Genomic DNA, 16,274 nt, shown 5'->3' on the forward strand with positions numbered 1-16,274 from the left:
AGGGCAAAAGGGAGAAATCCCATTGAATTTGATCACTATAAAAGGAGGTAGCCATGGATGAGAAAAGAAGAGGAACCCAAAGGTGAAGGGGACGGGAGACCTAATGGGAAGGGAACCCAAGAGAGGAAGCACCTAAGGGAAAAGATCCAAGTGAGAAAAACAACTTACGGCAAGAGAGTAGTAAGGAAACTAAGAGTTAAAAAAAAAATAGAACGGAGAAAAAGAAAGAAAGTGGTAAAAAGAAGAGAGAAAACGTGGCAGGAATAGAGGCATGCATCAATAGACCATCTTTTCCCTCCCTCTTAGCAAACCCACTCTTTGAAATCTCCAAAAAATGATAGCTAGTAGCCATTTAGGCCTATTCTCCAAAATGCACAACTTTTATGGCAGAAGCCTGTGGCAAGATTGTTCAAGTTGGGGTTTGGGTTCCTTCTTGGTTTACTTATTCTATGGGAAGATTCAGTACTTGATTTTGATTGCAAATATATTTGTTTTCTCTCATTATAACTTATATCTGTCGAGCATGTTTTTTTATCACGTTTGCCACATCGGTTGTCTTGCTGTGACATCTTTACTTGTTGTACTTGTTATTCTGTTGTAGTAACTTTTTATTATATTTACTGTGTTAGCTATTATGCTATCTAATTCATGCCTAAACCTTCTTCTATATGTGTTGTTACGTGTTTTACTTCGGACCCATTATCCTGCCACAAGTATATATATACATATATTTTGTTTCTCACATTCTGTGTATACATATAAGTATATTTATGAATATGTTTATGTATATATTTGGCTAACCCATGTAACCTAACGTTTGCTCGATTGGTATTTTCCTTGGATTTTAAATTTGTTTATGTGTAGAAAGTAGAAAAGTTTTTCTGCAGCAAAAATGAAGAGTAGTCATTCATACTTCATAAGGCTTTATTGCACAACAGAAGGCTTAAATGCACACAGTTTTACTTCATGGCAGGCAGCTTTATTGCACAACAGGAGGCTTTACAGTAGAAAGCTTTATTAACACAACAGAAAGCTTAACTGCACGGCAAACAGCTTTATTAGCACGACAGAAAACTTAACTTCACAGTAGACGACTTTGTTGCACAGCAGAAGGCCTTACAGCAAGCAGCTTTAATGCACAGCAGACAACTTCTACAGCAAACAGTTTTACTACACGACAGACAGCAATACATGGAGAAATACATTTCTTCACTAAGCAATACATGGAGAAATTGAACTCAAAATATATTCATATTCTCTACTTTTGTAATGGGAAAAAAGATAACTAAAGTTGACATCTAGAATTTTTTGTTTTTATGATACGGGTAACTTTGTAATCTAAAATTCACTAGATTTTACATAAGGGTAATTGCAGTAAACTCACCTGTAGTTTGACCTAAAATCACTTTACCTGTCGAGGTTTGAAAAGTGTCATTTTACCCATTGTGACCGACCGCGACCTTGGCCCGCCAATTTTTTCTCAAACTAAGCCTAACCCGCACAAACGGGTGGGATCGTAAGGCTCAAAATGTCAAATTCACTGTAAAATGTACTCCCCCCTAGATCAAGGGTTTTACATGGAGTCACCACTTATTTAATCTAAATGGAAAAATAAAAAAGTCCAATATAAAAAAATGCTTATGCTGTATTAATATATGTGACAATTTACATCAATTGTATAACAAAAATTTTCAATGCTTTTTGTCTTAGATATAATCTAAGAAAAATAAATTACATTACTTTATTTCCCAGTTACATTCTAAAGAATGTGAAATTGCATATACAATAGCATAGTCTAGAACCCTTTGTAAGTGCACAATTGCGCCTGGACCTAAAAACACACGTGGGCTCAGGCCCAATGAGCCTTAAACAATGAAATTTGTAGAGCGTGGGCTCGCAATCTAGTTTAGTGATATTTGAAACTTGGTGAACAGACTAAAATATTACAGTGTTTGCAAATAAAAGACAAACGGGGAAAAATAAACTTCCTCGGACGTGAGCCGAGAACAAATTATATATTATTTGTCTTTTTCTTTTCTCAAAGGCCACAGTTCTTAATATTTCTCTCCCTCCTTTTCTTTGCCCTCTTTCCTCCTTAAATACTTATTCTTCTTCCCTCTTTATCCACGTGTCACACAAATCACCCTATTAGCCACCTGTCCCATCCACCACCCTGTGGAAGTCTTTAAATTATAGCAAGAAGGCTGAATTCTACTATTCAGGGGTCACTCCCCCATTAATGCGGCTAGGGAGGTAGATGCAGGGTCTTTAATGTGGAGGTAACAGCCTTTTTATAGATATTTCCTTCACACCGTTGCATCTGGAAGGTGCTTAAATCCTCCTCTTAACCAACGGTTTTTCCGTAACTCTTCCTTGATCTTTTTGGCGAATCCCAGGGTCATCGTGGGTCTGTCCAAGGAGATATTCGACCTCGGACGAATCCTCGGACTCTCGACTCATGGGCCGAGTTACAGTTCTAAGAGGCTTTTAGTCTAAAACAAACTAGTGCCCATCAACAAAGCCCGATGCCCAAATACTTACTTAGGTCCTTTTAGCCCCCACACCCTTAATCTTGGTTCGGAGGCTAATTTATGAGATGGGAAGGGATTAAGCACTCATCTCGCCTAGTAAAACCGGTTTCATAGGTTAAAGTGGCCAATATCATGTCATGTCAAACAAATACAAACAACATGTCATCAAACATGTTAATTTGCAAGAATTGTAAGCAAATATTTGTTAGGGGAATTTGACACAAAGAGAAACAAAAAGTGAAATTTGTTAGATAACAATATTAATGTAAAGAAAGCATGAAGGTAATAACATGTTCATCCAAGAAATCAATGTAAACAAAGAATTCCTAGCCTAGACATGTTCATCTAAGCATGTGAAGAAAACTAAACAAAGTTGTCATGTTATTTGTCATCAACATAATTGCAAAGAGAAAAAATAAAAAATAAAACATTTAAGCATATTTGATCATCCAAGCAATTATGAAAAAAAAGTAAAGGGAAATCCCTTAGACATGTTCATCTAGAGAGAATCAAAATACTTAGACATGTTCATTCAAGTATTTTTTAAAAAAGTAAAACAACTGCCTAAACATGTTCATCTAAGCATTCAAGGGAAAATTGTGCTTTTGCCTAGAAGTGTTCATCTAAGCGAGTAAAAAGAATATCAATGAGACATATAGGCATGTTCATCGAAGCATATCATGAAAGAAACAAACAATGACTTGTTAAGCATTTATTCAAGCATGTGTGGAAAGTTAAGAACATAATTAACTACTTACCAGCATAGAGCATAAATTAAAAGGAGGAAGTGATCACTTAAAGGGTTAGGGAGAAAGCAAGGAAGTACTCAACTACAACCAAAGTAAGAACAATGGTTGCGCAACAGCTTTTCTTTTCTGCTTTCTCATTAGCTCTCCAGAGGGAATTCGAGGTCCAGAAAATGGAAGAGGACTTCTTTATTTATAGGGGAAGGGATGGCTTAGCTTTAAAGCTAAGTTATTAGCTTTAAAGCTAAGTTATTAGCTTTCTGAAGCTAATGGAGGAGATAAACCTGTTTAAATGAGCTGAGACAGATTTGGTGTAGATCCCCATTTGAATTTTGAAAGAAAGTTGAAGATGATGCTGAACTTGTATTATCCTCTGCACCTATTTCGTATTTTGGCTCTAATTTTCTGCTCAAAACCCCAATTGATTCAAAATTAGTTTTTTTTAAAGGAAATTCAATTCTATAAAACTTTTACAGAAATAGAGAAAATCAAATTTCAATGTTTTTCAGGCCAAAAATGCGATTCAAGTTTCTGCTGAAAATACTAACCTTTTTTTGAGCATTTTTTTTTTAAATTTTTTCATGGATCATATCTTTCTCTCTCCAAATTGTTTTTCAAAAGAGCATATAAGATGCCATAAAGGAAAACATTTTTTATTAAAAAATAAATAAATAAAATGAAATTCAATCAAAATTCACACTTAATTAATTTTAAATTAATTATTGTTGGAACCAATCAAAATTAAGTGTTTAAGATAGGACGTGATAGGGCTCATCATGTAGATGAGCCATGATCATTTGAAAATTTTTTGTATGATAACTTTTGATAAGGTGGTCTAATCAAAACCCATAACATACTATTATGATCGTTAGAGTATCAAGATTTGTTTTGTATCACAAATCTGAAGATCTACAGGTTGGGAAAATGCAAGTTGTAAAATGGGTGTTTACACCCACCTGAGGTTCGCTCCGTTAAGAGTAACCACATCAGTTGGTGCATAATTTCCTTCTATTTTACTAGAAAAGTCTTACTTTTTCTATTTTACACACCCACTTTTACAAAACACCCGCATCGATTTATCTATTATACACACTTATTTAATAAAATATTCATCAAACAAAGAATAAAAAAATGGATCAAAACAAACAGCAATCAACGATCAACGAGAAACCCACTAATCAAACAACAAGATCGACGCCTTGAGCAACAAGATCGACTCCTCTGACAATAATGATGGCAACTCTGAGGTATATCTGCTGAATCTCATAAAACTTCGGAAACTCAATATAAACTCGGTTCAGCTCTTTGTAATCCTTAGCCAAAAGACAAGCAAAAAGAAAAGCATTGAGAGATTTAACGGTTCGAGGAATACCCAGATTGTGAATTTGCTTGAAAGTGTCAATGGCTTGTGGAATCATCTTGGCTTGACCGTACAAAACGATAGCATGAGAAGCGAAATGCTCCATTTTGAGGTCGGGCCGAGAGGTAAAGAGGTCGTTGAGGGACTGGTGGATTGTGTCAAAGTGGTTGGATTCAGAGAGCTTGGAAATGGTGACGGAGAAAGTGATGTGGTCGAGGTGGGAGTCAGGTGCAGAGAGGAGAGAGAAAAAAAAAAGCAAAAAATGTGTTTTTATACTGTACAAATATAAAATTAAAATAATGGATAAACGAGCTACAGTAACCATGTAAATATATACAATTACTGTAGCTCATGAAAATATTTACACATTTTTACACCCATTGATGTGAGATTTTTTTTGCTCAAAATGTGTAAAATGTGTACTTTTTTCTATTTTAGAAGACTATAAATGGACTAATGTGGTTGCTCTAAGATTTCGTAATACACCTTTGTTAAAAACAAGGGTAAATATGTATTTTTAGTCCAATTTTATATCTCTCTCCTCCCAAAATAAAAATAACATAAAAATAAAAGAGAAAACAAGATCAAAAAGTTCCTTTTGTCAAAATTATAAAGACTTAGTTGAAGAACTTTATAAAAACACATAAATTGAAGTTTTTTTTTCTTGGTGGGGGGGGGGGGAAGGAAATCTCAATTATATTAAATTATGAAGGAAAGTGTACAACAAAACTCAAAGATATTTTGGGTTTGTTGTCTTCTGCTGATGGTGTTTCTATATTTATCTCTCTCAAAGGCTTTTGTTCTTTGTCTTCTTCCTTGTACTTATTTTTGTGCATGAACTAAGGAATTTATTAAAATCAAAGCATAATAGAGTTTACAACAAGACAATAGGGAGCATCAACAATTTCCAGCACTTAGAGCCCGTTTGGTACATGAGTTTAAACACATGTGCCAAACGGGCCCTTAATTTCCAAAGCTTTGGTTTCTAACATCCAAGATCTCACACATACAAGCCATTGAATATACATTGGCAGCACCCAAGGGGAGGATCAGCAAAGCTTGACTAAGGGAATAGAGATATGAGAGAGGAAGGTTTCAAAGCCAAACAACAAACTCACTTGAAAAAAATCACAGCAATGTGAACAATAGTCAGTACAATAAAAATTACTTGATTTGCTGCATATAGTAGAAGAAAAGTGAAAATTTCAAAGCTAAACAACAACCCAAAACCCACATAATCACTAGATCCGCCACAATGCGACCCACCAAAAGTGAGATCTCGGACCTCCAATAACCAAACTCCAGATCACATGTTGATCTGTTTTCCAAACCCTAAAATGCCATTTCACTAACATGGCAACAATTTCAATATAAACCAAGTTGATCCAACCATAGGTCCCACTTCCCAAAACACCATCTAAACACCATAGAATTGCCCTCTGCTACTGCAAGTTTGTGAGGTGTGAAAACGAAGAGAAATGCCTCTATTAACAGTAGAAATAGACAAGAGTTGCTCGGTACACAATGCAGTGGCTTTCTCTTACTCAAATAACATTACTTAACAACAAAAGGTTCTCCATTTTTTTTTTTTTTTGTGAACGGTTAGTGTGTTACATTGAAATTAGGTGTTTGTTCCATTGAAGTTCTTTATGATAAAGTATAACATTTTTCACAAATATGACCTTTTTGATCTTGTTTTTATTGGTTTTGTTATGTTTTAATGGAGAGAGTGATGAGGTGGGTTACGGAATCCTAATGGAGCAAACCTCAAGTGGATAAAGTGCTACTTTTCAAACCATGGGTAGGTAAAGTGATTTCGGATCAAATCACAAGTGAATTTATTGCAATTACCCCCTTTACATATCATCACCAATGTGGTTGTATTATATATATATATTTGCTAAACAATGTGGTTGAATAATAAGATGTGAGAAATCCTTTCACTTAAAAACTTAAGCCATTCAAAAATAACACAACCTAGAACAATGTACAAATCCAAAATGTACAATATTTTTATTTTTATAAATCGATAGTTAGAGGTGGTGGTAATAACAAAGCTATGTTAGGACAAGGGGACATGTCCCCCTTGGCCCTAACACTAGCCCCTGTATATGTTGCTTGCCATCTCAAAATGAATTGTTTTTTATTTTATTTTTTATAAATATTTAAAATTTTGATCTCAAAACATATCTAAATCTTAACAATTCAATTGATCCAAATATTTGATAAAAAAAAATTGACCCAAATAGGTCATAGAATGACATTTTAACATAATTTAAAATTTTTATATTATACACATACATTTTGGTGTTTCATGATGTAAAAAGTTTTAGAATATCATTTCCTAATTAGAATAAATTAAGAACAAACCAAGAAATAAGAAATAATGTTCCTCTTTTATTCATATTTTAAGGTAGTTTTTTTTTTGTTTTTTTTTTTTGTTGAGATAGATAGAGTTCTCCTTTAACTTAATCTAAGTGTATATATGTGTAAAATTTCGTTCTAGAGACTTGAACCCTGAACCTTGCCCCCACACCTTACAAACACTTATACTTGTGAAATGACCAACACATTAAGGGTGCATGGTGGTCCTTGTTTTTGAATATGCATGTGTTTGTCCTTTTTTTTCATCCCCTAACGTAACCCAAACCCTCACATTCTCATCTTTACTCTTTGTATCTTCTATACTATTAATAACAGGATTTCTTTATTGTTTAGGTTTCATCATTTTGCGTACTAAAATATCCTCGCATAAATTCTTAATCTCTCTAAAATGCCCTATCTTTTAGTTAAATAATTTTAAATAAAAAACATAAACGAGTTAAAAGAGTAATTTACTGTTCCTAAGTTTTAGGCTCTTTAATTTAGCTTCTCTCTACAAATTACCACCTTTTATTTTAAATTCAAAATTTCAAACTTCAAACCCATGTACAAAAAACTTTTTCTAAAAATAATATAGAAAAATATCTAAAAATGATGACACTACATTCATCTCATTTTTAAACATTATGAAACTAAATAAAAAAAAATTAAAAAAAAAACTTCATCGCATGCGCAAAGCACGTGTGATGATGCCAGCTAGAAACATACTTATTTGAAAACAAAAACAAAGATGGTGATGAAGTGAGGAAAAATATTGTAGAGATGAGAGGAACCATGGAAATAGAGTTAAATAGGGTCAAAATGGCTAAATACCACTATTTATCAAAATATATATCAATTTTTTAATGTTTCAAAAATATGCAGAGATTTATTACCTTTTTGGGTACTCGAGTTTTTCACGGAATTCGAATTTTTTGATAAAATAACTTTCAAATTTGTGAGAAAATTTTTCATAGAACTCGAGTATCATGAAAAATTTAAGTTCTTCAAACTTGAGTACCAAAAAATAATAATTTTTTACATATTTCTAAAACAATAATAGATTGATATATATTTCGATAAAGTTGTGTAATTTTGGAAGTTAAATGGGGTTGAGAAATGTGGATTCCAGTTAACTCAACTGGTAAAGTTTTTAATGATTGTATAAGAAATTTGAGATTTAATTGTTATCATTGATGTTTTGGTTTGATGATAAAGAGTTATCATCCGGACGCGATAAGTTAAAAAAAAGAAAAAAAAAAAAAGAGAAAGGGGGTCGAGAAAGAGATAAAGAATTGACTGGGCTGTGGAGTATAGTAGTGGTACACAGTGTACTCAACACTAGTACACTATTTTTCAAATAAAACAAACAAAAGCAAAAGCAGGAGAGAGAGTTAAAAGATCCTTAAAATTAAAAGAAGAAATAAAAGAAGAAGAAGAAGAAGAAACGGCGGTGAGAGACCCTAAAAATTAAACTAAATTAAATTCTGTTGCGAGAAAATGGCTGCTCCATCTCCATCTCCATCTCCTCCTCCTCCTAATGATCCTTTTATTTTTGGGTCCTCATCCTCATCCTCAAATCAAGGTGCCAAATTAATTCCCAAAAGAAAAAGGCATCATCAGCAAATCGATCAGGAACAGAAGATTATGGATGTTGTCGAAGTTAACGATGATGATGATGATGATGATGTTGTTGTTTTGAAAAAAACAACCTCGGACAAAGGCGTTGTAAAGGGAACCAACAAGTCCAACGCTATCTCCGTTGAACGCTACTCTGAGAACAGAGACCTTCAACTTGCTATCATGCTTTCTCTGCTCAAATCACCACCCAATTCTCAATCCTTCATCAACCTCGATGATCATCTTGATGATGATGGTGATGATGATGATGATGAACTCCGAGTTCTTATGTTCAAACCCAAAATTCAAAATTGGCGACGAACAACTTCAACTTCAACTTCTGGTCCTCTTTTGGAAACTGGGCAGTCTTCTTCTTCAAAACCCAACAATCAAAATAGCTCCTTTGAGTTTCTCTGTGAAATTTGCGCGGAACCCAAGAGTGGGAATGAGAGTTTTAGCATTAAGGGCTGTGATCATGCGTATTGTACAGAGTGTATGGCCATGTACGTGGCTTCCAAGCTTCAAGACAACATTACCGCTATACGTTGTCCTGTACCAGAATGTGTAGAAGGCTTGTTGGAGCCAGAGCAATGTCGTTCTATTCTTCCCAAGGATGTGTTTGATAGGTGGGGTAACGCTTTGTGTGAGGCTGTTATTCCTGCTTCACAAAAGTTTTATTGTCCCTTTAAGGATTGCTCGGCTTTGTTGCTTGATGACACCAGTGAGAGTGGAGATAGTATAAGGGAGTCTCACTGTCCCTATTGTTATAGAATGTTTTGTGCACAGTGTAAGGTTCCTTGGCATTCAGATATTGACTGCGACCAGTTCCAGAAATTGCATCAGAATGAGAGAGAAAGGGAAGATATCATGTTATTGAACCTTGCCCAGAACAAGAGTTGGAGTAGGTGTCCAAGTTGCAGATTCTATGTTGATAAAAATCAAGGCTGCATGTTTATCAAATGCAGGTCCTCATTTCTTTCTTTATATTGCTAATTCCTTCAGATAGATGAATTAAACTTGTTAGTTAGTATGTTTGGGTTGCTTTGCCACTTCTTGCATATTCAGTATTGTCTACCATATGCCAATTTTCATTCCATAATCTAGAATTCTAGATAAATATTTCAGCTGATGCTTACCTAGAGATTAATCAAGGCAACAAGTCCAACTTATATATCCCCTTGCAAGCCTAGTGAAACTTACCACAAACACTGATGCACAAATAGTTTGGATTTCTAGAAATATGATTTTGTGCAGAGGTTTGTGGTTGGACTTTGGAGTATCATTTGTCGCTTAAAATGAGGAGTAATAGCCTTTCTTGAACCATTTTCCTGGTTAACAATAGTGTTTATGCAAAACTTTTTGTTTATAATCCTTTTATGTCTTTGTTCCTCAAAATGTCTATTTAGGAGCATGGTTCTTTAATTTTTTATAGGGATAAACTTAGGTTCAATTACTAAGTGTTAAATCTTAGGTTTCCAAATTAAATTCAACCTCAGGGTTGTATTGATCAATGCAGCAGTATTATCTTCTCCCATTACCGGTTGACAGTGTAGTTCATTGGCCAATGTGACCATGTGATTAAATTTAATTGGGTAACCTATGGTACAGCACCTAAGGAACTATACCTAGGTACCCCCCCCCCCCCCCCCCAACACACACACATAATTTCCTTTATGATTGATAAACTTTTAGTTAGGTGCAGATTTTGTATATCATGTGTAATTGATGAGTTAATGTTCTTGTCCACTTACAGTCTCAATCTATAGATTAAATTCCTACCTTACTCTATAAACGATAAAGTTGTTATTTAATTAAGGACATTAGGCGTGTATTGACCCTATTCTTGATGTATTACCTGCACAATCACTACAATTATTTTCAACTGGTATTTTTCTATGAAGTCTTGAATGAAAATAACTTTCTTTTTGTGTATTATCACAGGTGTGGAATCGAATTCTGTTACAGATGTGGAACTGCAACAACTCGCTCTCATTTTTGTGCAAAGTGTAAATGTTAGTGGTTAGGAGACGGATTTGTGCTTCATTCCACAATGGTCTTTGTATAGATATATTGGGAATTGTCATTTAGTGGATGGCAAAAAGCTAGATCTTTTTTGCCTGAAAATATTATAATTAGTGCTGGATAATATTTGAATAATATTTATCTTTTCTAAAGGACCTCAAAGATGATACCTTGACCTTCTTGAAGGACATCTAGATTATCTTACTACCAAACCAAGTATAAAAATCTCTTTTTATTTTATTTTTTGGTGGCTTGTTATTGCTTGTTTGTTGAGAATTTATAAGCAACCCGATACTCACAATGGATGTTGTCTGGGACTAGTTTATCCATGTTGGCACTCACAATTCCAATTTATCTACCTGGTTCAAGTTCTAGTTTCAGATTATGTGCCAAATTGGTCTTATTTGAGATAAAGGAATTTTGAGTTCCTCCACAAACTTGGCATTGAAGTCTGCACCACTTAGATTCCCCATCATCTATGAATCAGTATTATCAACCACAACCACAGGATCATTACTTCTGAACTGCACAATGTTCATTTGCAACAATAGCAGAGGTTGCTGCCCAGGAGTCACGTTAGTCATTCTGTTTTCCTATTGACAGGTAATTATTTACAAGAACAGGAGATTATTTGTCTTTTTTTTAGACCAGGAGCGAAAGAATAGTCCTTATACTTCTTTGTGTCCTTCTGTTTGAAGGAATAGATTATCTAGTACACATTTCTTGTCTCTTAACCCCTTACCCCTTCCTGGTGATGATTGCATTCTTGGGATTGATTTTCCACCTATGCTCATTTTAATTTCATGTTCTCAGCAGTGTGTGTGTGTGTGAGTGTGACGTGTTGTTGGTTGAAGTCCATTTATAAGGCCACTGATTAGTCTGTGAGGTAATGGTCATCACATATCAGGCCGAGGACAACTTCATGTTTGGCTCGACATTTTAAGTGTTGCTTGTGATGCATGCTTTTTGATGGTCCTTCCTGATGAATTGCTTTAAAGAAATGGTTGCCAATATTTAATTGTGATTGTTGGGCTCTTCTTTACAAAGGTTCCATAAGTTATCACACACACACACACACACACACATATATAACTGTGATTGTAATTAGCAAGCTAAAGTCTTTTCTCATTTATAATTACCATTTTACTTATAAAATATATATATATATATATATATATATATATATATATATATATATTAACAAGCTGAAGTCTAAGTGGCTCTTGATTCTGACTTCTGAGACAGTTGTTAAGTTGATCCAGACTTTGCTTTGAAATGCTTATATTTTAAGAAAAAAAAAAATACAAAGTATGATGTTACTTACAAAATTCAAGTTGACGTCATATTGGGCACTTTTGCACTCTTAAGTAAAAACAATAACTTTTTTAACTGGCACCTATAAGAATAAGCTGTATGATTTATTTAATTCCAAGGAACTCTTAAACTTCCTTTGCTCTGAACCTAGGAAATATGACGTTTGTTACGCAAGTCCATGGACTTTTTTTATTATGCTAGGGTATCTGTGTGGTATCAGTTTGATGAAGGCTGGTTTGAGATTGGAATGCTTGGACAATGTAAGTTACTTAGAGTAATTTAGGAAATGCAAACTCTTCAAGACACACACTCTTGGTATGATACCTCTCAGGTAAGTGTTCATTCAATGCTCCAAAAACTGATTATAAAGTAGTAGGCTTGGTGCATTTATAGCCATCAAGGCAGGCTGCTATTGGTTGGCTGGTTTGTTGCACTTGTTGCTCTTTGATTAGCGTACAATAAAAATTTTCTAACTAACTAACCAGCCCTAACTGAGTGATCTTACCACTTCCTTATCACTAACTGTTTTATTTCATGGATACACTATCAATCTTTTACAAGAGATCTAATACTAAGAATGCATCATATTACAAGTGCTGCAAGGCAAAGCAACCACATAATGAACAATAGTCCAGCACTGTTATATATCTTGACTGCACTGCATCATGACTTAGCTGCATTAGCTTCATAGCTACAGCAGCATGCTCAGTAACCACTTGCAAACACTAGGAATGCACTGCAAGTCTGCATCACAGTCCCCTGTCATACATAATCATTCTTTTCCCTGAAATCATTGTAACAGAATGAGTCAAACTTGGTCTCCAAAGGTGCATAATAATACAAAAGAAAGGTCAAGTACTTCTCTGAATGTTGATAAACATGCAATCTGTGGGCTGCATGTTTGAGTTGATTGGACCTTTTTTTACTAAATGGAAACCTTGAGTTCCTTGACATTCGAAACAATGGTATTGATTATTTTAATGTGGTATGTTTGCTCTTTTATATTAGTTTGTTATGGGTATTCCTTTGGTACTGTCTATATTTGTATCATGATTAATACTTAAAAAGTATGTTAGGAAGTGGTTGATTTTTTAGGATAGAAATACCTTGTGCTTGTGGTTTAGCAGTCTAATCAACTGGTTGTAATGTCTATAATTTATTCTATAACTAGTGCTTATACTATTTTCTGATTATTATTTTTTCTTGGTTTTGTAGCATTTAGATATCTTCCATATTTCAAGGCTCTGAATTTTAAGCTTGATATCTTTAAGATCATTTGTCAATAGCTATAAAGTAAGTGATTTAAAATGTCTTTTCATTTCGGGGTTTTTTTTTTTTTTTTTTTGACGAACTTTGTGGGGTTTCTAAATGAAAGTGAGTTGATTTATTTTGGTGTGCGTTTGGGATTGCTTAAAAAGCTATCTTTTTTTTACTATTCAAGTTATTTTTGCTATTATTCAAGAATCTCATTGCACTTTTTAGTACTATTCATAGGCTCAACTATACTATTTCAGCTACCTTTTAGCTTTATCTATAGTACTTTCAGTAAAAAGTTTTCAGTTTCAGTTAAATAAGCTATTCCCAAACAAACACTTGAGCTGAAGCTTAAGAATAAATCATTTGATTTTATTTTTTTACCTAAAGGGTAAGCTGTAATTGTCAAGTTGATGTAACTACAGCATACAAGATGATAGTGAGCCTAGGCTTAACATCAACCCAATTAGTAACCACTAGGCTGATCCTGTTCTAGTCTCCATAGGATTCATTTGTTGAGCTTGAGTTGGGTCAAGACTTCAAATGTGAAAAGCACACATCAAATATGGCACTAATGATTTTGAGGCATGAGAATGCCTTTTGTCCTGTGGATCACATAAATTTTAATTTCAAATCCAATTCTGGCAATCTTAAAGATTTCATCAGCTAAAAATGGAGCTGTGTCAGTTTCTTGAAAATGAGTATGAAATTCTTTTTGGACTCCTCACCCATGCCTTCTGTTCTAGCCCCCAATATTTCGTACAATTCACTGATTCAGTCCCTAAGGAATCTTCAAAATGTGCAAGGCCACTTCCCTTCTTTTTGTTTAACCTTCTCTCTCTCTCTCTCTCTCTCTCTCTCTCTCTTTTAAATATATATCTTAAATTATTGAAATTTTCTTCTTTTTGCAGGGCCTGCTTAAACCAAGTTATATCTTGTTGATATAATGTTATGGTATTCACTTAATTTGACACAATTACCGAAACCATATTAACTATCATCAACTTGAAAATTGTACGTCTGTTCTCCATAGTTCTATTCTTAGCTAATGCAGGTCTCCCCCCCCCCCCCCCCCCTCCTCTTAAACTCAACTAGCTCATGCATTGCCTCATTTGTTTTTGAAACATTTTCCTTGTCTTTCTTTGCTTGCCTATGTATCACTCTCTGTGTTTTTAAATCAGCTGATCCACTCAAGGAAGTTGCTTCACCACTACAAAATTAAACTTCTTTTGAGTCTCTTACATATAGGCTTTTGATCTATACATCTTTGTAGTGATTATCTTTTTTTTTTGATAAATAAGAAGGATCTGTATAAATTTTAAAAAAAATAAAAAATAAAAAACTACTTTGTGCAAAGGAGCACTGTTGGGAGAACCACAATTTGACTCCCTACAACCACTCTAAAAATAGACTCACGAGGCGTGATATCAAATGCTATAAAAGATTTGAGTGTGTCTTTCCTCATCACCAATTGGTTTTGAGGTTGAATGGCACAACGCACGGTCCAACAAATAGTATTAGAGTTAAGGACATAGGTTCTGGTCGCGGAAATGTCATTGTGAGGGAGACATTGTTGGGGGATCAAAATTTGACTCACTACAACCACTTTAAAAGTAGGCTCATGGGGCGCAATGTCGAATTCCATAAAATATTTTAGTGTGTTTTCCTCATTACCAATTGGTTTTAAGGTGGAATGGCACGGGTCATGGTCCGACAAACACAAACTAGTCAAAAGTACAAAAGAAGAAAGAAAAGAGAAATTACTAAAACTTAATTACAAGAGAGAAGAGAACTAATGACCATAGAGAGAGATTTACTAGATGTGAATCCCCAAGCTCAGGACCAGTCAAACAAAAAGCCACTAAAAGAAGCAAGCAACTGATTATCCGAACTATCCACATCCTCAAACGTCCGCCTATTGCTCTCCCTCCAAGTACAACACATCAAACACAATGGAACTAAAACCCAGATGTCTGAAGAATGCTTCCCCAACCAATCCCACCAACCAAAAATTAAAAGCGCGGGTATTGTCTTTGTCCGGTGCATTCTGATTGTTGTTCTTTAGAATTTCAAATGAGTTATTACAAATATAATGAATCTCAAAGAGAACAAACTGCGTTAAAGAGGCTGAAGCAGGGTGAGATTGTGGCATTGATAAGTGATGCGGGGACACTGTGCGTTAGTGATCCTGGTATGGATTTGGTGAGTTTTGTAGTACATTCTGGTTTGCTGTTTGACTTTTGTTATTTTTTCATGCACTCTAGTTTGAAAGATCAGTCATAATGAAACCTCATTACCCTTGGTGGGACGCACATTTTTGTAAAATGATCTTGATTGCAATTTTTAGTGGATGTAATACCTTCATTTTTCCACTTGAATTAAGTCAAATTAAAATGGGGTAGAATGATGTGGAAGTACTTCAGCAGTAATCTGGATGTGGTACATGGATATAGATATATAGTTAGGGTTGAGTACTCTTGTTTCTATTTATCAGTCTAACATAAAGGTTAATTGTTTTTATATTATATGTCATTATTTCATAAATGTTGATTGTGAATTTGGCTGGCTTTTAAACTAGGTTTGAACTAGATCTTTCTCTCTCTCTCTGGCTAAGGATACTCTGAGAAGGAGAGGAGGGGAGGGGAGGAGGAGGCCCGAATGTTCCCCCCCCCCCCCCACACAGTTAGCGACTTTGCTGGATGTTTGCAGTTGAGTTTTCGCTTTTGATTTATTTTGAGAATTGAAATGAATACATATTTGAAATCTTAGTGCAAGAAAGGTTATGTGTGGATGAGAATATTATTGTTATTCCTACTTATCAAAAAAAAAAAAAAGAATATTATTGTTATTCCCATTCCTAGGCCTTCCACTTTGGTTGCTGCTCTTTCTGACTCTTGTTTGGCCACCGATGACATTGCATTTGGTAATTTTCTTACTCATAATGTGGGATGGCATGCTTATTGTAGGATTCAGTGTCCTAAATTTTAAAATGTTGAAAAACTTTTTTTTTTTGGTAAATTATTGTAACAACTTAAGGAAAAGTGTTAGCCACATCTACGCTATACC

The 16,274-nt window shown here is 34.6% G+C and overlaps 1 protein-coding gene across 1 annotated transcript; it reads left to right on the top strand.

Annotated features, from left to right (window-relative positions):
- Window positions 1-8,423: 8,423 nt before the first annotated feature.
- Window positions 8,424-10,802, top strand: LOC142612851 (E3 ubiquitin-protein ligase HEL1). Its single transcript, XM_075785017.1, has 2 exons — window positions 8,424-9,583; window positions 10,560-10,802. The coding sequence occupies exons 1-2, from the start codon at window positions 8,499-8,501 to the stop codon at window positions 10,633-10,635; spliced, it is 1,161 nt and encodes a 386-aa protein (XP_075641132.1). The 5' UTR covers window positions 8,424-8,498; the 3' UTR covers window positions 10,636-10,802.
- Window positions 10,803-16,274: the final 5,472 nt, after the last annotated feature.

The sequence above is a fragment of the Castanea sativa genome, chromosome 10 (genome assembly GCF_040712315.1).
Source record: "Castanea sativa cultivar Marrone di Chiusa Pesio chromosome 10, ASM4071231v1".
Taxonomy (NCBI): Eukaryota; Viridiplantae; Streptophyta; class Magnoliopsida; order Fagales; family Fagaceae; genus Castanea; species Castanea sativa.